The sequence below is a fragment of the Callionymus lyra genome, chromosome 1 (genome assembly GCF_982586985.1).
Source record: "Callionymus lyra chromosome 1, fCalLyr1.hap1.1, whole genome shotgun sequence".
In the NCBI taxonomy this organism is placed as follows: Eukaryota; Metazoa; Chordata; class Actinopteri; order Syngnathiformes; family Callionymidae; genus Callionymus; species Callionymus lyra.
In genome coordinates this window covers 47,613,904-47,641,708 of record NC_141818.1, presented here as the reverse complement: position 1 = coordinate 47,641,708, position 27,805 = coordinate 47,613,904, and the positions used below count along the sequence as shown (strand labels likewise).

At 39.5% G+C, this 27,805-nt stretch overlaps 3 protein-coding genes across 7 annotated transcripts in view; all 3 read left to right on the top strand.

Moving 5' to 3' along the window:
• Positions 1-14,933, top strand: part of pnpla6 (patatin-like phospholipase domain containing 6) — a 47,773-nt gene extending 32,840 nt beyond the window's left edge. For 3 of the 5 annotated variants that reach the window (XM_087810848.1, XM_087810823.1, XM_087810832.1), the window contains 7 exons: positions 7,134-7,250; positions 8,993-9,141; positions 9,197-9,349; positions 10,431-10,547; positions 10,607-10,694; positions 12,186-12,349; positions 13,441-14,933. In XM_087810848.1, coding sequence (XP_087666974.1) covers positions 7,134-7,250; positions 8,993-9,141; positions 9,197-9,349; positions 10,431-10,547; positions 10,607-10,694; positions 12,186-12,349; positions 13,441-13,509 — 857 coding nt within the window. In that variant the 3' untranslated portion in view covers positions 13,510-14,933. Of the gene's footprint in view, positions 1-639; positions 757-7,133; positions 7,251-8,992; positions 9,142-9,196; positions 9,350-10,430; positions 10,548-10,606; positions 10,695-12,185; positions 12,350-13,440 lie in introns of all 5 variants that reach the window. The other 2 variants (XM_087810857.1, XM_087810840.1) reach the window with 2 other exon arrangements.
• Positions 14,934-16,662: 1,729 nt separating this feature from the next.
• On the top strand, positions 16,663-25,041 carry LOC148089951 (ependymin-like). The gene is made up of 6 exons (XM_087785425.1): positions 16,663-16,764; positions 17,161-17,195; positions 17,256-17,390; positions 19,121-19,304; positions 24,531-24,618; positions 24,840-25,041. The coding sequence occupies exons 1-6, from the start codon at positions 16,695-16,697 to the stop codon at positions 24,982-24,984; spliced, it is 657 nt and encodes a 218-aa protein (XP_087641551.1). The 5' UTR covers positions 16,663-16,694; the 3' UTR covers positions 24,985-25,041.
• Positions 25,042-25,135: 94 nt separating this feature from the next.
• LOC148089950 (ependymin-like) lies at positions 25,136-27,315 on the top strand. The gene is made up of 4 exons (XM_087789289.1): positions 25,136-25,171; positions 25,325-25,508; positions 26,805-26,892; positions 27,114-27,315. Exons 1-4 carry the CDS (start codon positions 25,136-25,138, stop codon positions 27,256-27,258), a joined length of 453 nt encoding a protein of 150 aa, XP_087645415.1. The 3' UTR covers positions 27,259-27,315.
• Positions 27,316-27,805: the final 490 nt, after the last annotated feature.

The window sequence follows — 27,805 nt, the reverse complement described above, 5'->3', positions numbered from 1 at the left end:
GTTGATTTTGGTGTCATTTGAAATACTTTGCAATAAAACATTTCAATATTTTCAAATTTATTCGAATAATGGTGGGAAATTTAAAAACTACAAATTGTTTATTAAAGAAATAATTATTTTTACAGAGATTACTTTTCTAATTTCAATAATTAAATAAAAATATATATATTCTCCATTTAATGTTTTTATTCTTTTAAATTCAATATATAATTGTTTCTATAACAGAGTCACCAGACAAAACCAACAGAGCACCGAGCTACTGGATCCAACTTTCAGCCAATCACACGACGTGCAGACGATCATGTGACTGATCGATCAGGAAATAAAGGAAAATAAACTGGATTCCATTCATTTAGAAAATAAAAAAACGTTTTTTAAATGATTTCTTAATAACAAATTCAACCTTTAAATATAAAAATGATTGAATTCAACAATTAAAAGTTTACAAAACAAAGTTTTTTAAATGTTAACATTGACTGGAACTAACGAGTAACACGATAATAGACGAGCATGTGACCTGCGGTGGATTAACTCTTGATGATCTTGTTGATTCCTGATCCAGATGTTGAAGGTTCTGGTCTCTCTGGTGGTCTCTCTGGTGGTCTGTGTTTGATCCTCTTCGTCCTGCTCCCCCTACAGGTTGTGTCTGGCGCTACGTTAGAGCCAGCGCCTCCTACACCCCCTACTTACCTCCCCTGTGCGACCCCAAGGACGGCCACTTGCTAGTGGACGGTTGCTATGTCAACAACGTCCCAGGTCAGGTTTCAAAATAAAACAAAACGCCGCCGCGCTCGTAAAAATAAAAAAACTCCCCGACCGTCCCTCACTAACCCCCCGACCAGACGGAAGTTGGGAGACCATGGTTTGGAAGGAGAGACTTTAAGACCGAAAAGTGCCTTTTTGAGCCGAGACTCGCTCACGAAGATGTGCAACTGTTGTTTTGAAGTCAATTTAGACCTTTGACCTCTTGTGTCTTCCTGCAGCTCATGAAGGTTTTCCTCGCATGAACGTGTTCGACTTCAAGGTCGTCTGGAGACTCAGTAGATTTCAAGTCGAGTCACGTTAGCGACCTCTAGTGTTTACGAAAGATACGTGATTTATCGCCATATTTATCCCACGATACCGTTGATATTCAGCAGCACTGTTTTCGATTTTTCATTCAATTATTCTCTTTCAAATCATAAACGTTTTTTAAAAATGGTTATTTTATGGTTTATATTTCAATAAAGTTTATATAAGGTAAAATAATTTCGATTAATTGACCTCTAGATGGCAGCAGTCATAACGTCCTCCACAGTTAAAGGAAGAATGATGACTGAGGACGAGAGGATACAGTGAGTCCAGCAGCTTTTAAAGCTGATGTTTGGACATATTTTGGTTTAAAAACAAATGAAAGCAGTTACGACTTCGTCAAGAGTCATGTGGTCTGTAAATACTACAACACCAGAGTCAAGTACTGGACAATACTACACATATATACTTGTTACTACACTATCACAACACCAGAGTCAAGTACTGGACAATACTACACATATATACTTGTTACTACACTATCACAACACCAGAGTCAAGTACTGGACAATACTATTTGTTATGATCTAGTCAAACACTAGTGATCCAGTGAAGTAATACTAACTTCTGATCTAGTCAAACACTAGTGATCCAGTGAAGTAATACTAACTTCTGATCTAGTCAAACACTAGTGATCCAGTGAAGTAATACTAACTTCTGATCTAGTCAAACACTAGTGATCCAGTGAAGTAATACTAACTTATGATCTAGTCAAACACTAGTGATCCAGTGAAGTAATACTAACTTATGATCTAGTCAAATACTAGTGATCCAGTGAAGTAATACTAACTTATGATCTAGTCAAACACTAGTGATCCAGTGAAGTAATACTGACTTATGATCTAGTCAAACACTAGTGATCCAGTGAAGTAATACTGACTTATGATCTAGTCAAACACTAGTGATCCAGTGAAGTAATACTAACTTATGATCTAGTTAAACACTAGTGATCCAGTGAAGTAATACTGACTTATGATCTAGTCAAACACTAGTGATCCAGTGAAGTAATACTAACTTATGATCTAGTCAAACACTAGTGATCCAGTGAAGTAATACTAACTTATGATCTAGTCAAACACTAGTGATCCAGTGAAGTAATACTAACTTATGATCTAGTTAAACACTAGTGATCCAGTGAAGTAATACTGACTTATGATCTAGTCAAACACTAGTGATCCAGTGAAGTAATACTAACTTATGATCTAGTCAAACACTAGTGATCCAGTGAAGTAATACTAACTTATGATCTAGTCAAACACTAGTGATCCAGTGAAGTAATACTAACTTATGATCTAGTCAAACACTAGTGATCCAGTGAAGTAATACTAACTTATGATCTAGTCAAACACTAGTGATCCAGTGAAGTAATACTAACTTATGATCTAGTCAAACACTAGTGATCCAGTGAAGTAATACTAACTTATGATCTAGTCAAACACTAGTGATCCAGTGAAGTAATACTAACTTATGATCTAGTCAAACACTAGTGATCCAGTGAAGTAATACTAACTTATGATCTAGTCAAACACTAGTGATCCAGTGAAGTAATACTAACTTATGATCTAGTCAAACACTAGTGATCCAGTGAAGTAATACTAACTTATGATCTAGTCAAACACTAGTGATCCAGTGAAGTAATACTGACTTATGATCTAGTCAAACACTAGTGATCCAGTGAAGTAATACTGACTTATGATCTAGTCAAACACTAGTGATCCAGTGAAGTAATACTAACTTATGATCTAGTCAAACACTAGTGATCCAGTGAAGTAATACTGACTTATGATCTAGTCAAACACTAGTGATCCAGTGAAGTAATACTGACTTATGATCTAGTCAAACACTAGTGATCCAGTGAAGTAATACTAACTTATGATCTAGTCAAACACTAGTGATCCAGTGAAGTAATACTGACTTATGATCTAGTCAAACACTAGTGATCCAGTGAAGTAATACTAACTTATGATCTAGTCAAACACTAGTGATCCAGTGAAGTAATACTAACTTATGATCTAGTCAAACACTAGTGATCCAGTGAAGTAATACTGACTTATGATCTAGTCAAACACTAGTGATCCAGTGAAGTAATACTGACTTATGATCTAGTCAAACACTAGTGATCCAGTGAAGTAATACTAACTTATGATCTAGTCAAACACTAGTGATCCAGTGAAGTAATACTAACTTATGATCTAGTCAAACACTAGTGATCCAGTGAAGTAATACTAACTTATGATCTAGTCAAACACTAGTGATCCAGTGAAGTAATACTAACTTATGATCTAGTCAAACACTAGTGATCCAGTGAAGTAATACTAACTTATGATCTAGTCAAACACTAGTGATCCAGTGAAGTAATACTGACTTATGATCTAGTCAAACACTAGTGATCCAGTGAAGTAATACTAACTTCTGATCTAGTCAAACACTAGTGATCCAGTGAAGTAATACTAACTTATGATCTAGTCAAACACTAGTGATCCAGTGAAGTAATACTAACTTCTGATCTAGTCAAACACTAGTGATCCAGTGAAGTAATACTAACTTATGATCTAGTCAAACACTGGTGATCCAGTGAAGTAATACTAACTTATGATCTAGTCAAACACTAGTGATCCAGTCACTCGTCTCTTTCAACCTCCTTTGTTAAAGCAACATATTGTAAGAACTTTTCATCTCGTCTCAGTTGTTTTCTTAGAAGATCGTGAACTTCCAAACAAACCTGTCCGTCTTCACCGTATGCTAACGAGCTAAGTTGTTAGCATCATTTATAAAGTGTTATGTGTGCGTGTACAAGGCGGTGGATTTATTATTGATTTGGTGATATCACGACGCGCCGGCGGCTCCTCTCTGATGTCGCTCAGTTTTGGCAGGAAACCGATGCAAGTCCCGCGAGACTGAGCGTTATAAGTGATATTTTTCTACCATCATGTCGACACGAATATCGTACTTATTTCCAATACCGTGCAGCCCTAGATCTAAGTAATAATTCCACTGATAATTGTGTCAAATGTTAGTTTCAGGGGCGATAAGGTCCAGAGATCACAAGTAGCTCTTCTTTCTCTCTCTGTCACGACTCATCTCACTGAACTTCACTTTTGCACGAGAAGGTTCTTGTCGTCTGCAGCAGATCCGTGTTTCCTCCCTCGCTTGCTTCCATGTCAGGGAAAGATCTGGTCATGACTGTATCTTCACTGCATGTTCACGTGTTCTTCTGGAATCTACTGTTGCCATCACTGATCAACTGACGAAAAAAGGGGGTGAATTGAAAGTTTCCCGGGGGTTGAATCTGAAACAGGCACAGTCGCACCTTCACTCTTCTGGTCCGTGGTGCTCCTCATCCTTCCAACCCATGCCTTCTCCACGCCGGGTCAGTCCGGTTCTGATCCTGGTCCAGGGTCTTCCAACTGGTCCCAACAACAGCTGCTCCACAGTGTTAAGATTAGTGTCATTATTATTATTATTATTATTATTATTATTATTATCATTATTGACTTTTCATTCCAACCAAACGAGCTGTTGTTGGAACAGTTTGAAGATCTTTAACAGTTTTTTATTTTTCTTGAAGTTCTCATGAAAGCGTCACAGCAGGGGTTCATACGGAAGTAAATCAGTGGCGTCAGAAGATTGAAGGTTGAATCTAATATTTCAAATGTTTATATTCATTTAAAATGTTTTTTTTTTACATTTAAATTCATAATTTCTATATTGAAAGGTTTAATGTTTTTTTGTTTTTTTTTTAATAATTAAAATCAAACATTTGAATATTGTACAATTAAATGAATATTATTTTACACAGAGTCTGATATTTTAATTACTAGAATTAAAACATATTTTTTCCAAATTCAAAATGTATGTATTTGTATCCTTGAATCAGAACGTGACTCTGTTATAATATGGAATTTAAAAGCATACAAAAAAAAAACGTATATTGTTTATTTATTATTAGAACTACAATATAAAACTTTATATTTCAAATCCAAAAAATGCATTAATTTTGAGAATATTACATTTTTCAATTAAATATTTAAAAAATATATATAATCAAACAATTTTCAACTTTAATTAAGTAAGTAAGTATTTTTTATTTATATAGCGCTTATCCAGACCAGGGTCACAAAGCGCTTAAACAATCAAAACAATATTCAATAAAGTATATATTTTAAAGATCAAGATAATACTGAGAACAACACAGGAGTTCCAGAAAATCAAGGAAAACGTCTTCAGATGTTTCTTGAAGGAGTCAGTAGATCATCAAACACAGATGTTTCTTGAAGGAGTCAGTAGATCATCAAACACAGATGTTTCTTGAAGGAGTCAGTAGATCATCAAACACAGATGTTTCTTGAAGGAGTCAGTAGATCATCAAACACAGATGTTTCTTGAAGGAGTCAGTAGATCATCAAACACAGATGTTTCTTGAAGGAGTCAGTCGATCATCAAACACACATGTTTCTTGAAGGAGTCAGTAGATCATCAAACACAGATGTTTCTTGAAGGAGTCAGTAGATCATCAAACACAGAGATGTTTCTTGAAGGAGTCAGTAGATCATCAAACACACATGTTTCTTGAAGGAGTCAGTAGATCATCAAACACACATGTTTCTTGAAGGAGTCAGTAGATCATCAAACACAGATGTTTCTTGAAGGAGTCAGTAGATCATCAAACACAGATGTTTCTTGAAGGAGTCAGTAGATCATCAAACACAGAGAGGTTTCTTGAAGGAGTCAGTAGATCATCAAACACAGAGATGTTTCTTGAAGGAGTCAGTAGATCATCAAACACAGATGTTTCTTGAAGGAGTCAGTAGATCATCAAACACAGATGATTCTTGAAGGAGTCAGTAGATCATCAAACACAGATGTTTCTTGAAGGAGTCAGTAGATCATCAAACACAGATGTTTCTTGAAGGAGTCAGTAGATCATCAAACACAGATGTTTCTTGAAGGAGTCAGTAGATCATCAAACACAGATGTTTCTTGAAGGAGTCAGTAGATCATCAAACACAGATGTTTCTTGAAGGAGTCAGTAGATCATCAAACACAGATGTTTCTTGAAGGAGTCAGTCGATCATCAAACACAGAGATGGTTCCAAAGCTTAGGAGCAACAGTCTGGAAGGATTTCTCTCCTCTGGTCTTGAACCGTGTTCAGGAACCATCAGTAGATTCTGATCCACAGACCTCAGAGCCCGAGCTGGGGTGTAAGTCTGGATCAGATCACTGATGGAAGGTCTGACCATGAATAGATCTGAAAGTAAGAACCAGAATTTTAAAATGATCCTGAAAGAAACTGGAAGCCAGTGAAGAGTTTTAAGGATCAGAGAAATGTGAGTTCTTCTACTAGAGCGGCTCAGAATTCTCGCTGCAGAGTTCTGAATCAACTGCAGGCGAGACGATCCTTCTTGTTAAGACATGAGAACAAACTGTTACAATAGTCCAGACTAGAAGAAACAAACACATGGATTATAAGATCCAGATCATGTTCCGACAACATTTTCTTAAGTTTACAGATTTTTCTCAGTTGAAGGAAACAGTTTCTGGTCAGTTTTATATCAAATACAACACCCAGGTTTCTCAGGCTCAGTTTGACAGACTGACCTAAGTCACCCAAGTACTGACTCAACCCTGGAACCTTATCATCAGGAGCAATCACCAGAGTTTCAGTTTTGTCCACATTTAGTTGCAAAGTGTTTTCACACTTGTCTTGACACTATTCTATAAAATGTTCAACTATAATCAAACAATTCTCAACGTAATCCATTTTTTTTAACTATAGTCAAACAATTTTCTACTATAATCAAACCATTTTTAACTATAATAAAACCATTTTTTATTAAATATTAAAATAAAACAACTAATATTAAACCTTTTAAATGTACAAATCATTGAATTCTAGTTTTAAAAAAACCCATTTAAATTCTTAAAAATCCATATATCACTTCAATCCTCAGCCTCTGATCTACCTCCGTGGGTTGAGTGTCTCACTGTCAGGGATGTGATATCAAAGCATTAGCACTGAGATGTCATTACCTTCCTCCTCCTACCGTCCGTGGCGTGCCAGGCTCTCTGTGGCGTTACGTGCGAGCAAGCATGACCCTCTCGGGGTACCTGCCGCCTCTCTGTGACCCCAAAGACGGCAACTTACTCATGGACGGGGGCTACATCAACAACCTCCCAGGCAAGTAGAGCTGGTACCTGGATCCTCGTAGACGCTCAGGAGGAAGGATGTAGGTTCATGTCTTAGTTCAGTTCACAGGCTGTGTGAGTATAAATCTACGCTTGATGTTGTTACCAGTTATTGTTGGTGCTGAGCTCGGGTTTGTTACTGTCCTCTGATGACTGATGCACTGAAGCTGCTGTGTGTTTGTGTCGATATCATCTGTTATCAAACACATTTCAACTGTAATCAAACCATTTACAACTATAAAGAAACAAGTTCAACTATAATCAAACAATTTTCAACTAAAATCAAACAATTTTCAACTATAATCAAACAATTTTCTAATTTAATCAAACAATTTTCAACTATAATCAAACAATTTTCAACTAAAATCAAACAATTTTCAACTATAATCAAACAATTTTCAACTATAATCAAACAATTTTCAACTATAATCAAACAATTGTCAACTATAATCAAACAATTTTCAACTTTAATCAAACAATTTTCAACTTTAATCCAACAATTTTCAACTATAATCAAACAATTTTCAACTATAATCAAACAATTTTCAACTATAATCAAACAATTGTCAACTATAATCAAACAATTTTCAACTTTAATCAAACAATTTTCAACTTTAATCCAACAATTTTCAACTATAATCAAACAATTTTCAACTATAATCAAACAATTTTCAACTGTAATCAAACAATTTTCAACTATAATCAAACAATTTTCAACTATAATCAAACAATTTTCAACTTTAATCAAACAATTTTCAACTTTAATCCAACAATTTTCAACTAAAATCAAACAATTTTCAACTATAATCAAACTATTTTCAACTATAATCAAACAATTCATGGACTCATGGATTATTTTACTTCAATCTCTTGCTTTTAAACACATTTTTGAATGTATTTCTTGAGTTTTCGTGAGAAATACTATTTAAAAAACAGACTCAACGATGTCATCAGGCTTCTGTGTCTCCTTCATGGTCCGTAGGAAATGTTGAACAAGCTCGAGCTCAAATTAAAAACTATTAAAAAAAATAAACAATCATTGAAATCTGTCAAAAACAACCACAACAACCAGCCTGTAGTTGTTTTTTTTGACAGATTTCAAAGACACATGTTTGCTCCATGTTGGTATTTTTGCTTCACTGCTGGAATCAACAAATTTCCACAAACTTGTTTTTAGCAAAAGTTAAGAAAAACTAAATTTGAGTCACAAATTGAGGTGATTTCGGCAGAAGCAGGACAAACATGGAGCTGGTTTTCGTCGGCAGAACCGTTGGTAAAGAAACTCAATGAAGTCTGGTTTTGTGTTTAAACGACTCGAAAAGTTTCTGTGATAAAAACCGAACATTTTTCGCTGAAGCTTCTAGATTTTTTTTAAAAGTACTAAAATATATTTTCTCCGCCTGGCCTCGAACACGTCACAGTTGCATGTGGTCACGAGTACGAGTCCCGTGTTCGTCGAACCAATCGTCCGGCTTCAATATCAGAAGAAGAACAACTCAATTTTTGATTTTCATTGGCTCAAATCCTACCCCTGACACCATTGACCACGTGAGGTCTTGGGTTCGAGGTCAGGCCGGGACGAGAAAGTACAAATCTGGAGAAGCTCAGTGGTTCGTCTCGCGATCCGAACGGACCGATGGGCTTCAGGGTCCGTTCGGATCCACGGTGGACTCGCGTCTTTATTGTGGGACTCTTTGTCTCGTGCGTTGGTGCGACTCTGACCGGCCGCCGCAGCCGACATCGCCAGAAACATGGGCGCCAAGACCGTCATCGCCATCGACGTGGGCAGCCAGGACGAGACGGACCTGTGCAACTACGGCGACAGCCTGTCCGGCTGGTGGTTGCTGTGGAAACGACTCAATCCCTGGGCGGAGAAAGTGAAAGTGAGTCTGCGAGCGTCGGCGTGAAAAGTACGAGTCCAGACTGTCGTCTCTGCAGGTGCCGGACATGGCGGAGATCCAGTCGCGCCTGGCGTACGTGTCGTGTGTTCGGCAGCTGGAGCTGGTGAAGAAGAGCAACTACTGCGAGTACATCCGACCTCCCATCGACTGCTTCAAGACCATGGACTTCGGAAAATTTGACGAAATCCATGTGAGATTCTCTGTGTTTGCTTTTCACCATGACTGCATGTCTGAGTTCACTGAGAGGGAGCAGCAATTTTCAACTGTAATCAAACAATTTTCAACTATAATCAAACAATTTTCAACTATAATCAAACAATTTTCAACTATAATCAACAATTTTCAACTATAATCAAACAATTTTCAACAATAATCAAACATTTTTCAACTTTAATCAAACAATTTTCAACTATAATCCAACAATTTTCAACAATAATCAAACATTTTTTAACTATAATCAAACAATTTCCAACTATAATCAAACAATTTTCAACTATAATCAAACAATTTTCAACTATAATCAAACAATTTCCAACTATAATCAAACAATTTTCAACTATAATCCAACAATTTTCAACTATAATCCAACAATTTTCAACTATAATCCAACAATTTTCAACTATAATCAAACAATTTCCAACTATAATCAAACAATTTAAACTATAATCAAACAATTTTCAACTATAATCAAACAATTTTCAACTATAATCAAACAATTTTCAACTATAATCAAACAATTTAAACTATAATCAAACAATTTTCAACTATAATCAAACAATTTTCAACTATAATCAAACAATTTTCAACTATAATCAACAATTTTCAACTATAATCAAACAATTTTCAACCATAATCCAACAATTTTCAACAATATTCAAACATTTTTTAACTATAATCCAACAATTTTCAACAATAATCCAACATTTTTTAACTATAATCAACAATTTTCAACTATAATCAACAATTTTCAACTATAATCAAGCAATTTTCAACTATAATCCAACAATTTTCAACAATAATCCAACATTTTTTAACTATAATCCAACAATTTTCAACAATAATCCAACATTTTTTAACTATAATCCAACAATTTTCAACAATAATCCAACATTTTTTAACTATAATCCAACAATTTTCAACAATAATCCAACATTTTTTAACTATAATCCAACAATTTTCAACTATAATCCAACATTTTTCAACTATAATCCAACAATTTTCAACAATAATCCAACAATTTTCAACAATAATCAAACACTTTCCTACCACAGGACGTGGGCTTCGAACACGGGAAGCTCTTGTTCACGGCGTGGGCTCAGGGCGACATCATCAGCAACATACTGAAGGATCATCGTTCTGCCGACTACAACGACAGCAAAAGAACAGACGTGAGTCGAACTCGATCTTTTCTTAATCCAACACTGACTCCTGCACTCGTCCTCCTCAGTCCTGCACGTGTCCCGGAGCAGACTTCACTGACCTGGCAGAGATCGTGTCCCGGATCGAGCCGGTGCAGAGCTACGTCGCCGCTGAAGGTGAGTCTTCTCAGGGTCTGAACATCACGAGAGGTTCTCCAGTGAGAGGTTCTACTGTGAGAGGTTTTCTAGTGAAATGTTCTGAGAGGTTCTCTAGTGAGAGGTTCTCCTGTGAGATGGTCTCCTGTGAGAGGTTCTCCTGTGAGAGGTTCTTTAGTAAGAGGTTTTCTAGTGAAATGTTCTGAGAGGTTCTCCTGTGAGAGGTTCTCCTGTGAGAGGTTTTCTAGTAAAATGTTATGATGTTAGAGGTTCTCTAGTGAGAGGTTCTGATATGAGAGGTTCTCCTGTGAGATGGTCTCCTGTGAGAGGTTCTCCTGTGAGAGGTTCTTTAGTAAGAGGTTTTCTAGTGAAATGTTCTGAGAGGTTCTCCTGTGAGAGGTTCTCCTGTGAGAGGTTTTCTAGTAAAATGTTATGATGTTAGAGGTTCTCTAGTGAGAGGTTCTGATATGAGAGGTTCTCCTGTGAGATGGTCTCCTGTGAGAGGTTCTCCTGTGAGAGGTTCTTTAGTAAGAGGTTTTCTAGTGAAATGTTCTGAGAGTTTCTCCTGTGAGAGGTTGTCCTGTGAGAGGTTTTCTAGTAAAATGTTATGATGTGAGAGGTTCTCTAGTGAGAGGTTCTCCTGTGAGAGGTTCTCCTGTGAGAGGTTCTTTAGTAAGAGGTTTTCTAGTGAAATGTTCTGATATGAGAGGTTCTCTTGTAAAATGGTCTCCTGTGAGAGGTTCTCTACTGGGAGGTTCTACTGTAAGAGGTTTTCTAGTGAAATATTCTGATCTGAGAGGTGCTCTTGTGAGATGTTCTCCTGTGAGAGGTTCTCCTGTGAGAAGTTCTCCTTTGAGAGGTTTTCTAGTGAGAGGTTCTTTAGTTAGAGGTTTTCTAGTGAAATGTTCTGATGTGAGAGGTTCTCTAGTGAGATATCATTTATTAAGAGGTTTTCTAGTGAAATTATCTGATATGAAAGGTTCTCCTGTAAGATATTCTCCGGTGAGATTATCTCCTGTGAGAGGTTCTTTAGTAAGAGGTTTTCTAGTGAAATGTTCTGATGTGAAAGGATCTCATGTGAGATGTTCTACTGTGAGAGGTTTTCCTTTAACAGGTTCTCCTGGGGGAGGCTCGCTAGTGAGAGGTTCTCCTGTTACTCTTTTGACAGGTTCACATGTGAAAGGTTCTCTTGTGACAGGTTCTCTTGGGAGAGGTTCTCCTGTAAGGGGTTCTTTAGTGAGAGGTTCTCCGTGGTTAGGTTTTCCTGTAAGAGGTTATTTAGTGAGAGGTTCTCCTTTGACAGGTTCTCCGTCGGGAGGTTCTCTTGTAAAAGGTTCCCTGGGAAAGGGTCTCCTTTCAAGGGTTCTCCAGTGACAGGTTCTTTAGTGAAAGGTTCTCCAGCGACAGGTTCTTTAGTGACGAGTTCTTCTCAAGTTTTCAAAACTACTCCTTGTTTTTCCCTTGTGTGTTTAAATCCTGCAACTTTGTGTCTCGTGTCGTCTTTTCTCTCAGCGGAAGAATCCGACTATCAGACGGAGTACGAGGAAGACGGGATGGACACGGTGAGGGAGGAGGGGGAGGAGGAGGGAGAGGAAGAGGAGGAGGAGGAAGAGGAGGAGGAGGAGGAGGAGGTCGATGACGCTACTGACTGGGGCTTGAACGGAGACTCTGTCGATGTAAGTGAGAGAGTGAGTTGTGTGTCTGTGTGTGTTTCTGTGAGTTGATGTTTGGGTTTGTGTGAACACACGTGTGTTCCTTGGGTGTTTTTTTATCGATGTGTTTGTTGTGTTACTGCATCTCTGAACGTGTGCGTTCGTGTTTTATGTGAACGTGAGTGTGTTGTGAACGTGTGTCTCTTTTGCTAATGTTTGTGTGTGTGTCTTTGTACACGTAACTGATTCAGGTGTGTATTTCTGTGTGTGAGTGTGTGTGCGTATCAATGAGTGTTTGTGTGAGTGTGTATCTAGTGTGTTTATCTTTATGTGTGTATCTATGTGTGTGTGTATAAGTGTATATGCGTGTGTATCTATGTAAGTGTCTGTGTGTGTATCTAAATGAGTGTGTGTGTGTGTGTGTATGTGTGTATCTATGTGTGTGTGTATAAGTGTATGTGCGTGTGTATCTATGCAAGTGTCTGTGTGTGTATCTAAATGAGTGGGTATGTGTGTGTGTGTGTGTGTGCATGTGTGTGTATATAAGTGTATATGCGTGTGTGTGTGTGTATAAGTGTATCTGCGTGTGTATCTATGTAAGTGTCTGTGTGTGTATCTAAATGAGTGTGTGTGGGTATGTGTATGTGTGTGTATATAAGTGTATATGCGTGTGTGTGTGTGTGTATAAGTGTATCTGCGTGTGTATCTATGTAAGTGTCTGTGTGTGTATCTAAATGAGTGTGTGTGTGTGCATGTGTGTGTATATAAGTGTATATGCGTGTGTGTGTGTGTGTATAAGTGTATCTGCGTGTGTATCTATGTAAGTGTCTGTGTGTGTATCTAAATGAGTGTGTGTGGGTATGTGTGTGTGTGTGTGTGCATGTGTGTGTATATAAGTGTATATGCGTGTGTGTGTGTGTGTATAAGTGTATCTGCGTGTGTATCTATGTAAGTGTCTGTGTGTGTATCTATATGAGTGGGTGTGGGTATGTGTGTGTGTATAAGTGTATCTAGTGTGTTTATCTTTTCGAGTGTGTGTGTGCATGTGTGTGTGTGTGTGTGTGTGTGTGTGTGTAGTCACGTCACAGAGGTCACGAGTGTGCGTCTCCTCTCAGGTCGACAAAAGACACGTGAGGCGACGACGGGTTCTCACCAGCGACACTTCTGAAGTCTCCGACTGCTGACGACAACACAAGGCAACACAAAAGAGCGACACTTTGACCCACAACCTCCCTCGAGTGCGACACTGGCGGGACCTGAACCTCACACTCTCATGACACACACACATGGACTCACAACACGAGTGGAGGACGAGCGGGAACACTGAAGGCAGCTGCATCAGAGTCTTAGACGCACAACAAGTGTGTGTTTTTGTTGTGCCTTTTTGTTGCTGAAGAGCGCTGAGGATGAGAAGCAACAGTTGATATAATGAGTCTTTAAAAATAACTTGATTTAAACTCTTGACAGTAGAAAGATGATGTGCGGTGCGTTCAGGCGCCGCGGGAATGTTTTGTGTAATGATTCCTATGAAAGTATTGATTGTGTAGTTGCTGTGTTGACGACATGCTAGCTTGCGCGCGCTAACAACTCGACCAGCAACGCTGAAGCTAATGGATCAGTTTTAGGATAAAATAGTTCGCGTGGAAATAAAAAGGAGGCAGAATCAGACAGGAAGTGAAATGTAAACACAGGAAGTGACGCACTAACTTCGTAGGAAGTTTTATTTAATACTATTTATAAAACTGTCGAGAGAGAATAACCTGAAACTCTTCTTGCTTGATGCACTTTTAACGATCGTGTGATTTGAACCACAACTTATCCCCAAAATAATACCGACAGAACAAAACACAACTCGTTGCAATTTAGTAAATGTGCTTTTATTTTGAAAAAAAATATTTATAGATTTATCATAAATAATATTCACTACCGTTTATCACCAGAACTTAAATCACGTTTTTCCCCCCAAAATAATACTGACAGAACAAAACACAACTCGCTCACAGTTGCTGTTGCACTTTCAGGAAATGTGCTTTTATTTTGAAAAAATACACAATTCATAGATATATCATAAGTTGGATTCATCACCGTTGATCACCATAACTTCGACCACAATTTCCCCCTAAATCATACTGACAGAAAATAACACAAATCTTTGGTTATTTTTGCAGTTTCAGTAAATGTGCTTTTATTTTGAAATCATTTTTATAGGTACTAGTAAGATTTGTCACCATTTATCACCAGAACTTCAACCACAATTTCACCCCAAAATAATACTTACAGAACAAAACTCTTTCACGATGATTGTTGTAGTTTAGGAAATGTGCTTTTATTTTGAAAAAGAAAACATTGACATGTTTGATTACTGACTGAGCTTCATGATGGTGTTAATATTAATTGATATGTAAATGAGATGCACAGATCATGAATATTCAAAAGAGTTTAACATTTGTTTGCTTTTGTTTGAAACATTTTGAGGGATTCGTTTCTGTCTTGATGAATTACTTGAATTTTATTTTGAAATGCCAAGAGGAAGTGGACAGAATGGATGAGTGAGAATAAATATGTTCGTCTCATCATTAAACTTTTGTTTGTTTCTTCACAACAACAACGAAGCTTCAGCGACTTTTGTACGGAAGTAAATCAGTGTCACAACTGTTTGAAGTTTTTACTGTATATACTGTATATATATATATATATTTATATCTGGTATTTTGAAAGGTTGATATTATTTTCTCAGACATATTTAAATGAAAGATGTCTTCTAAACTAAATGATGATTTTTATAAATATTCAAAATTCAATATATTCACATTTTTGGTGTTTTCAATTCGATCTAAAAATAGTGACACGTTTTTATATTGAATTTAAAAGGCTGCCATTTAAAAAATATTGAATTTAGAAATTTAATTGTTTAGTTTATGGAGTTTGAACATCAAACTCTAGTAAATGAATTGATAAAAATCTATCATTTAAAATGATTTTACCTTTAGCTACATTTTATCAATAAATTCAAAGTTTTAATGTTTTAAATGTTAATTTAAAGCAGTAAATATTCTGATAAACTTATCAGTTGTTTTTTTTAAAAATGACCTAAACACACGTGTTTCTCTCTGGTTTCCTCCCACGCTCCAACACCGATGTTTCGTGAGAACATTTGAACTCGGGTTTATCGGAAAAACTGCAGCCGATCGTTTTCCCACCACTGACCACTGCGACCCTGTTAGTCCGTCAGAGACGTCTTTTTAAAAAAGTTGCTATAAATAAAGTTATATAAATATATGTGTAAAATAATACAAAAAAAACATGTCAGTTGTTACTATTATACCAATAATTAATATAATCAAACCATTAATATTACATTTTATTTTTATATATTATAAATATATATATATATATATATATATATATATATATATTATTAGAATCCCTTATTAGTCCCACGAGGGGAAATTCGGTAGTGGTTTTTACAGCCATTCACACGTACTGATGGGAGTAGGCTGCACACCTGCGCCAAGTTCACCATCAGGAGCAATCAGGGTAAAGTGTCTTCAGGGACACAAGCTTGTCTGGAGCTGGGATTGAACCTGCAACCTTTCAGACTGCAGGTAACCACTCTACCATCTCTATATATAAATATATTAATTTTTATTTAATATTAAATTAATTATTACATTAAAAATGAGTTTAAATATACTGAATTTTGAATATTTATTTTTGAACGAGTGCAATTTGAGTATCAAACTTTAAACTTTCCCCGAAAAAATTGTAAATATTTTTTAAAATTGTATTAATAATTATACAAATTCGACCTTCAAACCAATTCAAAAATGAATTTTATTTCAACATTTAAAAAGTTAATTCAATATTCAATATTCTGATGACACTGATTTACTAATTTATATATTTCAAGGATCATTTATTTCTTGTTTCAATCATTGAATTATAACTTTTTTTTTCTCAATGAGTTTCTATGCATTAAGTTGAATATAATTATTTAAAAAATAAGATAAGATTTTCGACATACGAACATAGTGACTCGATTATATAAACCTTTTTATATTGAATTTAAAAGGCTGCGAATTAAAAAATATTGAACTTAAAATATATATTTTTGAATAATTAAAATCAGTTTATCAAATTATATTTGAAAAAAATGATTTTCAAATTGAATAATTCATTAAAAACCTTTGAAATTTGAAATGTTGAATTGAAAATTCAGGGTCCTGATCACGTGACTAGTTTCTGACTCACGTTGACGACCTGTCAATCAATTATCAGGCGTCACTCGGGCGTGTGAAGGCGGCACATGTCGCAGGTTATTTCAGCAGCAGCTTCTCCGGGCCTCGACACCAGAACCTTCTCCGTTGCGATGAACGCCGTCGTGTCCGTCCTGGTTCTGCTCGCCGCCACTTGTGCGGCTCAGACGCCCAAACCCTGCGGTGAGTTTTCACGCCTTAAAAACACGCTGACGGTTAGTTTTTTTAAGACTCTTTTCTTTCCTAAATACACACATTTGAAAGAGTTTTTAACAACTTTTACGCTGAAACTAGATGTTGACATATTTCAAGTCGCATGAAGACATTGAAATAATTACATTTTACATCAGAAATTGAACTTTTTTCTACTAATATTTAGTAAATATACATTATTGCTGCTTTTAAAAGCGTGATGAAGATGAAATGAGGATAAAAGTTGACTTTTGAGGGGATGATGTGGTAAATAAACGTTTAAAATGAAGTCATGATGTTGAATTTAAAATGTTTTCATATTTCTTGTTGCATTTTTTAACCTTTTTTCCCACATTTTTCTCCAAAATGACCCGTTAACCTCTGCAGTGGCGCCGCCTCTCATGGACGGAGGCTTCACGCTGGTGAGTGAAAACACACTTTGGATCCAAGGCTTGCGTCGTGACCGGAACTGTGTTCTCCAGATGACCAGTGAAGGCAACATGACGTCCACAGGAAGCATCTCCTATGACGCCTTCGGCCAGAGACTCAAGCTGAGGATGATGGACTTGACGGGAAACACGTTCTCTTCCACTGAACTGCTGATGCTCTTCAAGCAGGTGAGAAACTTCAGAGGATCACAAGAACATTCTTGAACATGTCGTCAGTGAAAGACGAGAGTGAAGATCAAGATATTTATTCAATGGATATTCATACGTTTATGATAGAATGTGCTCAAGAAAATACAATGGATGGATGGATGGATGGATGGATGGATGGATGGATGGATGGATGGATGGATGGATGGATGGATGGATGGATGGATGGATGGATGGATGGATGGATGGATGGATGGATGGATGGATGGATGGATGGATGGATGGATGGATGGATGGATGGATGGATGGATAAGTGGATGGATGGATGGATGATGAAGGATGGATGGATATATGGATGGATGGATGGATGGATGGATGGATGGATGGATGGATGGATGGATGGATGGATGGATGGATGGATGGATGGATGGATGGATGGATGATGGATAAGTGGATGGATGGATGGATGGATGGATGGATGGATGGATGGATGATTGGGTGATGGATGGATGGATGGATGGATAAGTGGATGGATGGGTGGATGGATGGATAAATGGATGGATGATAGACGGATGAATGATAGATGTTTGGATGGATGGATAAGTGGATGGATGGATGGATGGATGTATGGATTGATGGATGGATGATAGATGATGGATGATGGATGGATGATAGATGGATGAATGATAGATGGATGGATGGTAGATGGATGAATGATAGATGGATGGATGATAGACGGATGAATGATAGATGGATGGATGGTAGATGGATGAATGATAGATGGATGGATGATAGACGGATGAATGATAGATGGATGGATGGATGGATGATGGATAAGTGGATGGATGGATGGATGGATGGATGGATGGATGGATGGATGGATGGATGGATGGATGGATGGATGGATGGATGGATGGATGGATGGATGGATGATGGATAAGTGGATGGATGGATGGATGGATGGATGGATGGATGGATGGATGGATGGATGGATGGATGGATGGATGGATGGATGGATGATTGGGTGATGGATGGATGGATGGATGGATGGATGGATAAGTGGATGGATGGGTGGATGGATGGATAAATGGATGGTTGGGTGATGGATGGATGGATGGATAAATGGATGGATGATAGACGGATGAATGATAGATGTTTGGATGGATGGATGGATGGATAAGTGGATGGATGGATGGATGGATGGATGGATGGATGGATGGATGGATGGATGGATGGATGGATGGATGGATGGATGGATGGATGGATGGATGGATTGATGGATGGATGATAGATGATGGATGATGGATGGATGATAGACGGATGAATGATAGATGGATGGATGGTAGATGAATGAATGATAGATGGATGGATGATAGATGAATGAATGATAGATGGATGGATGATAGATGGATGAATGATAGATGGATGGATGGATGGATGGATGGATGGATGGAGGGAATATAACAAAATGTGCTTAAAATAAATTATAGAAATTACACTAAATATGATAAAAAATATTGTAAAATAATCTTCACAATTGATAATCAATTTACACCAAAAAATAAAATACATTGTAATACAAATTACAAAATGTATTTAAGTCCAAGAGAATCTAAAGAATTAAAAACTAAATTAATTTTGTATATTAAATCGCTTTTATTTTGAAAATAAATGTAATAGTGTAATAATAATAATAATAATAATAATGACGGACGTTGTTAAAGTCTCATCACGTGACCTTTGACCCATAGAAAGTCGTGTATGAAATCAACTGGGCGACGTTTTCCTGCCAGAAGAGGGCGCTAGACTCTTCCTTTCATCCACTGCACGTCCCTGACGACGCTCAGCTGCTGGGTCAGGTGGTCATGGGCTCCTCCTCCTCCTGGGGGATGGGGGTTCTGATCAACAACTGGTACGGAACGATGCCGGGCGGAGGTGAGAGACGACATGAGACACGACGTGAGACGACATGAGAGACGACTTGAGACATCCTTAGACGACGTGAGAGACGATATTAAAGACGACATGAAAGACGACAAAAGACGAAGTGAGGGACAAAGTGAGAGACGAAGTGAGAGACGAAGTGAGAGACGACATGAGAGACGACATGAGAGACGACGTGAGAGACGAAGTGAGAGACGAAGTGAGAGACGACATGAGCGACGACATGAGAGACGACATGAAAGACGAAGTGAGAGACGAAGTGAGAGTCGAAGTGAGAGACGACATGAGCGACGACATGAGAGACGACATGAAAGACGAAGTGAGAGACGAAGTGAGAGACGAAGTGAGAGTCGAAGTGAGAGACGACATGAGAGACGACATGAAAGACGAAGTGAGAGACGAAGTGAGAGACGAAGTGAGAGACGACATGAAAGACGACATGAGAGACGAAGTGAGAGATGAAGTGAGAGACGACATGAGAGACGACATGACAGACGACGAAAGAGAAGAAGTGAGAGACGAAGTGAGAGACGAAGTGAGAGACGACATGAGCGACGACATGAGAGACGACATGAAAGACGAAGTGAGAGACGAAGTGAGAGACGAAGTGAGAGACGAAGTGAGAGACAACATGAAAGACGACATGAGAGACGAAGTGAGAGACGAAGTGAGAGACGAAGTGAGAGACAACATATTGTTTTTGCTGTACTTGATTCCCCTCGGTAAAATCATTCAGAGATTTCCAGATGTTTCTTATCACATTTTTGCTGATGACATCCAGCTCTACTGCTCTTTTGACCCAACTGAGCCCCAAAGGCTGAACAGCTTAGTCAATTGTTTGCTAGAAATCAAACAATGGCTGAGTGAAAACACTTTACAGCTTAATGTGGACAAAACTGAAACTCTGGTGATTGCTCCTGATGATACGATTCCAGGGTTGAGTCAGTACTTGGGTGACTTAGGTCAGTCTGTCAAACTGAGCCTGAGAAACCTGGGTGTTGTATTTGATAAAGACATGTCTCTTGTTCAACACTGTAGAAAACTGACCAGAAACTGTTTCCTTCAACTGAGAAAAATCTCTAAACTTAGGAAAATGTTGTCACAACATGATCTGGATCTTATAATCCATGTGTTTGTTTCTTCTCGTCTGGACTATTGTAACAGTTTGTTTTCATGTCTTAACAAGAAGGATGTGTCTCGTCTGCAGTTGATTCAGAACTCTGCAGCGAGAATTCTGACCCGCTCTAGTAGAAGAACTCACATTTCTCCGGTCCTTAAAACTCTTCACTGGCTTCCAGTTTCTTTCAGGATCAACTTTAAAATTCTGGTTCTTACTTTCAGAGCTATTCATGGTCAGGCTCCTCCTTACATCACTGATCTGATCCAGCCTTACACCCCAGCTCGGGCTCTGAGGTCTGTGGATCAGAATCTACTTATGGTTCCACGCACACGGCTCAGGACCAGAGGAGAGAAATCTTTTCAGGCTGTTGCTCCTAAGCTTTGGAACAATCTTCTCTCTCTTTGCTCTTGATGATCTACTGACTCCTTTAAGAAACATCTTAAGACGTTTCTATTTGTTCAGGCTTTTCCTTGAATTTCTCGAACTCCTGTGTTGTTCTCTGTGTTGTCTTGATCTTTGAAGTATGTACTGTTTTGAGTATTGTTTTGATTGTTAAAGCGCTTTGTGACCCTGGTCTCGAAAAGCGCTATATAAATATATATTACTTACTTACTTACTTACTTACGACATGAGAGACGAAGTGAGAGACGACATGAGCGACGACATGAGAGACGACATGAAAGACGAAGTGAGAGACGAAGTGAGAGACGACATGAAAGACGAAGTGAGAGACGAAGTGAGAGACGAAGTGAGAGACGACATGAAAGACGACATGAGAGACGAAGTGAGAGACGACATGAAAGACGACATGAGAGACGAAGTGAGAGACGACATGAGATGACATGAGATGACATGAGACAAAATGAGACGACGTGTGTTTGGCTGAATCTCAGTTGGTGAAAGAACCGCATTTCCCAGAGTGCACCAGCAGCAGCAAACCAGCTGCTTCAGTCATTGGCACTAATGAGCAGCACCTGGAAACTGTGAAATCATGGAGGTTGTCAGTCAGTCTCAGTCAGAGAGAGAAGACGCTCCAAGTTCGCAACGATGAGTTCAGTCCAAAGACGCCAATGGTTTACAACCTAATTAACGACAATCCGAAAGAAAATAAAAGTGATTGACTGGGAAATTTGAGTTGTCCTTGTGTCCTTTGGAACCTGAATAAGAGCTTGGACCTGACAGTTGTAAACCAACCAACTTGACAGTTCTAAACCAAGCGGTGGACTTGACAGTTGTAAACCATTGGCGTCTTTGGACCTACAGAAGAAGATTTTGTTTGGTTCAAAGACGCCAATGGTTGAGGAGATACCTTTGTGTGTTCACCTTCATGGTCATTCCACCAACCCCATGCACAACTAAAGTTATCTTCTCATTTCTTAACCTCAGTCTTTTAGCAGCCTTATGGGTAATGTAATTTGTATCTGACGCGAGGTCGATCAAAGTCCCAATCTTCTGACCTGCGTTTGCAGTGACTTGCATCAGCATCATGAGTACAGGAAGTTCAGAGCCCATTTCTCTGCAGTAGCTTAGACTGGCCTGAAGAATTTAGTGTCACTGTTGTTTTATTAGTGTTGGTGAAAGCCTTTCTGCATCGATCCGCCATTTCTGGAGAGAGTTCTGACAGGATCTCCTCTTGTTCCTCAGTTATAATAATAATAATCTCTATTTATATAGCGCCTTTCTAGACCAGGGTCACAAAGCGCTTTGACAGCCATTCACACATACTGATGGGAGTAGGCTGCAACACATGGCGCCAGCACTGCCATCAGGGTAAAATGACACTGGAGCTGGGATTGAACCTGCAACCTTTTGGACTGCAGGCAACCACTCTACCATCTGAGCTATGACGCCCCCAGTTAGTTTGTTTTCACCTTTGCCGTCTTTTCCACCCTTTTTCTCTTCCCCTCTTTTGACTTCTCCCTTTGGGCAGAGGAAGAAATGGTGGTCTGGGGTACTGCCTTCCCTTTTACAGTCTTTATTTCTGCATAGGAATGTGTCTCTGCAGATACCATCATGGTATCCGAGACATTTTCTGCATGCTCCCAGCTTTCTCAGTACATCTCTCTTCTCAAGTAGCTTAATTCTTTTGAACTTCCTACAGAAGAAGATTTTGTTGTTGTGCCCACTATCACCACAGACACCACATACCTCCTCAAGCTCTTCTTTCTTTGTGGTTTTTGTTGAAGCAATCCTTCTGTCATCATTTTTTTCTGAACGATCTGACTTCTCCATCTTCTCCACAGTTCTGAGCTGTTCGAGTCTCTCGAGTATTTCTTCTTGACTTTTCAGGAACTTCAAGAGCATGTCAAAGTAGTTGTCTGATGTGACCTTGTTTCTTGGCTCAAACATCAACCAGTCTCTTATAATAAAGTCAGGCAACTTGCTTTCAATGGACTTAATAACCAGTGGGTTCTTTATGGCTCCAGGGTTTGAAAGATGACATGAGACGACATGTGACGACATAAGACGACATGAGAGACAACATGAGAGACGAAGTGAGAGACGACATGACAGACGACGAAAGAGAAGAAGTGAGAGACGAAGTGAGAGACGAAGTGAGAGACGACATGAGAGACGACATGAGAGACGACATTAGAGACGAAGTGAGAGACGACATGAAAGACGACATGAGAGACGAAGTGAGAGACGACATGAGAGACGACATGACAGACGACGAAAGAGAAGAAGTGAGAGACGAAGTGAGAGACGACATGAGAGACGACATGAGAGACGACATGAAAGACTAAGTGAGAGACGAAGTGAGAGACGAAATGAGAGACAACATGAGAGACGACATGAGAGACGACATGAAAGACGACGAAAGAGAAGAAGTGAGAGACGAAGTGAGAGATGAAGTGAGAGAAGACATGAGAGACGACATGAGAGACGACATGAAAGACTAAGTGAGAGACGAAGTGAGAGACGAAGTGAGAGACAACATGAGAGACGACATGAGAGACGAAGTGAGAGACGAAGTGAGAGACGACATGAGAGACGATGAAAGAGACGAAGTGAGAGACGAAGTGAGAGATGAAGTGAGAGACGACATGAGAGACGACATGAGAGACGACATGAAAGACTAAGTGAGAGACGAAGTGAGAGACGAAGTGAGAGACGAAGTGAGAGACAACATGAGAGACGACATGAGAGACGAAGTGAGAGACGAAGTGAGAGACGAAGTGAGAGACGAAGTGAGAGACGACATGAGAGACGATGAAAGAGACGAAGTGAGAGACGAAGTGAGAGACGAAGTGAGAGACGAAGTGAGAGACGACATGAGAGACGACATGAGAGACAACATGAGAGACGACGAAAGAGACGAAGTGAGAGACGAAGTGAGAGACGACATGAGAGACGATGAAAGAGATGAAGTGAGAGACGAAGTGAGAGACGAAGTGAGAGACGACATGAGAGACGACATGAGAGACAACATGAGAGATGACATGAGAGACGACATGAGAGACAACATGAGAGACGACGAAAGAGACGAAGTGAGAGACGAAGTGAGAGACGAAGTGAGAGACGAAGTGAGAGACGACATGAGAGACGACATGAGAGACAACATGAGAGACGACGAAAGAGACGAAGTGAGAGACGAAGTGAGAGACGAAGTGAGAGACGAAGTGAGAGACGAAGTGAGAGACGACATGAGAGACGATGAAAGAGACGAAGTGAGAGACGAAGTGAGAGACGAAGTGAGAGACGACATGAGAGACGACATGAGAGACAACATGAGAGACGACATGAGAGACGACATTAGAGACAACATGAGAGACGACATGAGAGACAACATGAGAGACGACGAAAGAGACGAAGTGAGAGACGAAGTGAGAGACGACGTGAGAGACGACGTGAGAGACGACATGAGAGACAACATGAGAGACGACGAAAGAGACGAAGTGAGAGACAAAGTGAGAGACGACATGAGAGACGACATGAGAGACGAAGTGAGAGACGACATGAGAGACGACGAAAGAGACGAAGTGAGAGACGAAGTGAGAGACGACGTGAGAGACGACGTGAGAGACGAAGTGAGAGACAACATGAGAGACGACATGTTTGACCTTTGACACGTTTGAAAGCGTCTCTCCTCTCAGGCCAGTACTCGTTCGTCTTCACTGAGATCGGCTGCATCCCCGTCTCTTACTCGCTCTACACGCCTGAGGACGGATGGAACATGATCAGGTGAGTCTGGTGGTCCTTCAGGTTTCCTCCGGGTACTTCCTTTCATTCACCACTCAAAGCTCAAACTCACCTTCTTAAAACCAGAAAATGGTCAAGGTCACAGCAAGGTCACAGGCCTTATGAATCAAACCAAGATAAAAGGATTTGAAAAAGTTAAATAACATAATATTTATAAAAGATACAAATAAAATATAACTTCTTGACAACTTTCACACCTGCAGCACCTTCAACTGGGTGATCGGGAACAACAAGCCCATGGACTTCATCCCTCCGTTCATCTGCAACGGAGCATCGGTGGGGGACTCGGACGCCGCCGAGGATCTGTTCTCCGCCCTCAAGTCTCTGGTCCGGCAGACCCAGGAGTGACGACCAATCGAACGATTGACAGTCGTGGCGGTTTAAAATAAATGATTGAAAATCTAATCCTGAATCTCGAGTTTTATTTTATAAGTTTTTGAGCTGATTTCTCCAAAAGTTTGCGTCGAAGAAAAATACATTAGCTTCACAAAGAATGAACATGGTCGTTTCTGGCACCCCCTGCTGTCACAACAGTGTAACTGCAGCTGAAACTCATCAGTTCTATGTGACGCATCATTGAAAAGATTTAAACAATTGATTAAAAATGTTGAATATGGAGATATTTTTGTCTCAGTAATACATGGATGGATGGATGATAAAGTCTCATCACATGACCTTTGACCCATAGAAAGTCGTGTATGAAATCAACTGGGCGACGTTTTCCTGCCAGAAGAGGGCGCTAGACTCTTCCTTTCATCCACTGCACGTCCCTGACGACGCTCAGCTGCTGGGTCAGGTGGTCATGGGCTCCTCCTCCTCCTGGGGGATGGGGGTTCTGATCAACAACTGGTACGGAACGATGCCGGGCGGAGGTGAGAGACGACTTGAGACATCCTTAGACGACGTGAGAGACGATATTAAAGACGTCATGAAAGACGACAAAAGACGAAGTGAGGGACAAAGTGAGAGACGAAGTGAGAGACGAAGTGAGAGACGACATGAGAGACGACATGAGAGACGAAGTGAGAGATGACATGAAAGACGAAGTGAGAGACGAAGTGAGAGACGAAGTGAGAGTCGAAGTGAGAGACGACATGAGCGACGACATGAGAGACGACATGAAAGACGAAGTGAGAGACGAAGTGAGAGACGAAGTGAGAGACGACATGAAAGACGACATGAGAGACGAAGTGAGAGACGAAGTGAGAGACGACATGAGAGACGACATGACAGACGACGAAAGAGAAGAAGTGAGAGACGAAGTGAGAGATGAAGTGAGAGACGACATGAGAGACGACATTAGAGACGAAGTGAGAGACGAAGTGAGAGACGAAGTGAGAGACGACATGAGAGACGACATTAGAGACGAAGTGAGAGACGACATGAGAGACGATGAAAGAGACGAAGTGAGAGACGAAGTGAGAGACGACATGAAAGACGACATGAGAGACGAAGTGAGAGACGAAGTGAGAGACGACATGAGAGACGACATGACAGACGACGAAAGAGAAGAAGTGAGAGATGAAGTGAGAGATGAAGTGAGAGACGACATGAGAGACGACATGAGAGACGACATGAAAGACTAAGTGAGAGACGAAGTGAGAGACGAAGTGAGAGACGAAGTGAGAGACGAAGTGAGAGACGACATGAGAGACGACATTAGAGACGAAGTGAGAGACGAAGTGAGAGACGACATGAGAGACGATGAAAGAGACGAAGTAAGAGACGAAGTGAGAGACGAAGTGAGAGACGACATGAGAGACGACATGAGAGACAACATGAGAGACGACGAAAGAGACGAAGTGAGAGACGAAGTGAGAGACGAAGTGAGAGACGAAGTGAGAGACGACGTGAGAGACGAAGTGAGAGACGAAGTGAGAGACGAAGTGAGAGACGAAGTGAGAGACGAAGTGAGAGACGACATGAGAGACGACATGAGAGACAACATGAGAGACGACGAAAGAGACGAAGTGAGAGACAAAGTGAGAGACGACATGAGAGACGACATGAGAGACGAAGTGAGAGACGACATGAGAGACGACGAAAGAGACGAAGTGAGAGACGAAGTGAGAGACGACGTGAGAGACGACGTGAGAGACGAAGTGAGAGACAACATGAGAGACGACATGTTTGACCTTTGACACGTTTGAAAGCGTCTCTCCTCTCAGGCCAGTACTCGTTCGTCTTCACTGAGATCGGCTGCATCCCCGTCTCTTACTCGCTCTACACGCCTGAGGACGGATGGAACATGATCAGGTGAGTCTGGTGGTCCTTCAGGTTTCCTCCGGGTACTTCCTTTCATTCACCACTCAAAGCTCAAACTCACCTTCTTAAAACCAGAAAATTGTCAAGGTCACAGCAAGGTCACAGGCCTTATGAATCAAACCAAGATAAAAGGATTTGAAAAAGTTAAATAACATAATATTTATAAAAGATACAAATAAAATATAACTTCTTGACAACTTTCACACCTGCAGCACCTTCAACTGGGTGATCGGGAACAACAAGCCCATGGACTTCATCCCTCCGTTCATCTGCAACGGAGCATCGGTGGGGGACTCGGACGCCGCCGAGGATCTGTTCTCCGCCCTCAAGTCTCTGGTCCGGCAGACCCAGGAGTGACGACCAATCGACCGATTGACAGTCGTGGCGGTTTAAAATAAATGATTGAAAATCTAATCCTGAATCTCGAGTTTTATTTTTTAAGTTTTTGAGCTGATTTCTCCAAAAGTTTGCGTCGAAGAAAAACACATAAGCGTCACAAAGAATGAACATGGTCGTTTCTGGCACCCCCTGCTGTCACAACAGTGTAACTGCAGCTGAAACTCATCAGTTCTATGTGACGCATCATTGAAAATATTTAAACAATTGATTAAAAATGTTGAATATAGAGATATTTTTGTCTCAGTAATATATGTAAATGTGCTGAGGATGATCTGAAAATATCCAATGTTTTCACGTGTGTTGTGATCTCCACAAATGTAAAATTCATATTTGCAACTTGTATTTTTTGTATTAAAAAACAACAACATTTGTATTTCTAAATATATCATTTTAGTTCACAAAACAAAAAAATACATTTGTGACCCTGGTCTGGAAAAGAACTATATAAATTAAAATGACTTACTTACTTAATGTCTTGTGTTTTTATATTCTTGTGTGTGAATAT